The sequence below is a fragment of the Penaeus monodon genome, chromosome 21 (assembly GCF_015228065.2).
Source record: "Penaeus monodon isolate SGIC_2016 chromosome 21, NSTDA_Pmon_1, whole genome shotgun sequence".
Classification (NCBI taxonomy): Eukaryota; Metazoa; Arthropoda; class Malacostraca; order Decapoda; family Penaeidae; genus Penaeus; species Penaeus monodon.
The window spans coordinates 7,630,683-7,631,203 of record NC_051406.1 but is presented as its reverse complement, the minus strand read 5'-3'; the positions used below and the strand labels follow the sequence as shown (position 1 = coordinate 7,631,203).

General features: G+C 50.3%; 1 protein-coding gene across 1 annotated transcript in view; it reads left to right on the top strand.

Moving 5' to 3' along the window:
- LOC119586151 (leukocyte elastase inhibitor A-like) overlaps window positions 1–455 on the top strand; it is a gene marked incomplete in the record, with an annotated part of 3,391 nt that extends 2,936 nt beyond the window's left edge. The window contains 1 exon segment of the mRNA XM_037934848.1: window positions 61–455. Within this exon segment, the coding sequence (XP_037790776.1) occupies window positions 61–351 (291 nt within the window).
- Window positions 456–521: the final 66 nt, after the last annotated feature.

The following is a 521-nucleotide window of genomic DNA, read 5'->3' as shown; positions in this document are numbered from 1 at the left end:
TCCAGCACATTAAACCACAGCCGCACCATAGCTGAAACCAATCGCCCTCTTCCTCCACAGGCTCTCAAGGCCCTTGGCATCACCGACCTCTTCTCCGGCGCCTCCGACTTATCTAACTTTGCCCCCCGCGACAAGATCGCCGTCTCGAGGGTGATCCACAAGGCGGTGATCGAGGTCGACGAAGAAGGCGCAGAAGCAGCAGCGGTGACGGCTGTCATAGGCGCGGTCATCGTCTCTATCCAACCGCCTTCGCCGCCCGTCAATTTCTTCTGTGAGCGCCCATTCTTCTTCGCGATCGTCGACACCAAGTTGAATAACATCCTCTTCATGGGAACTTTCAGAAAACCTTGAGTGCAGACTGGGTTTTTTCGAATTTCGGAAGGTGTTTTTTCTCCAATCGATTGAAAGTTTTGATTGTTTAATTTGAGATTAACCTAATGAAAACGTTTGATTTGTTGCCTGTTTCATTGCCTGTATCAAGAGAAGACCCAGCTAGATGCCACACACATACAGACACACAC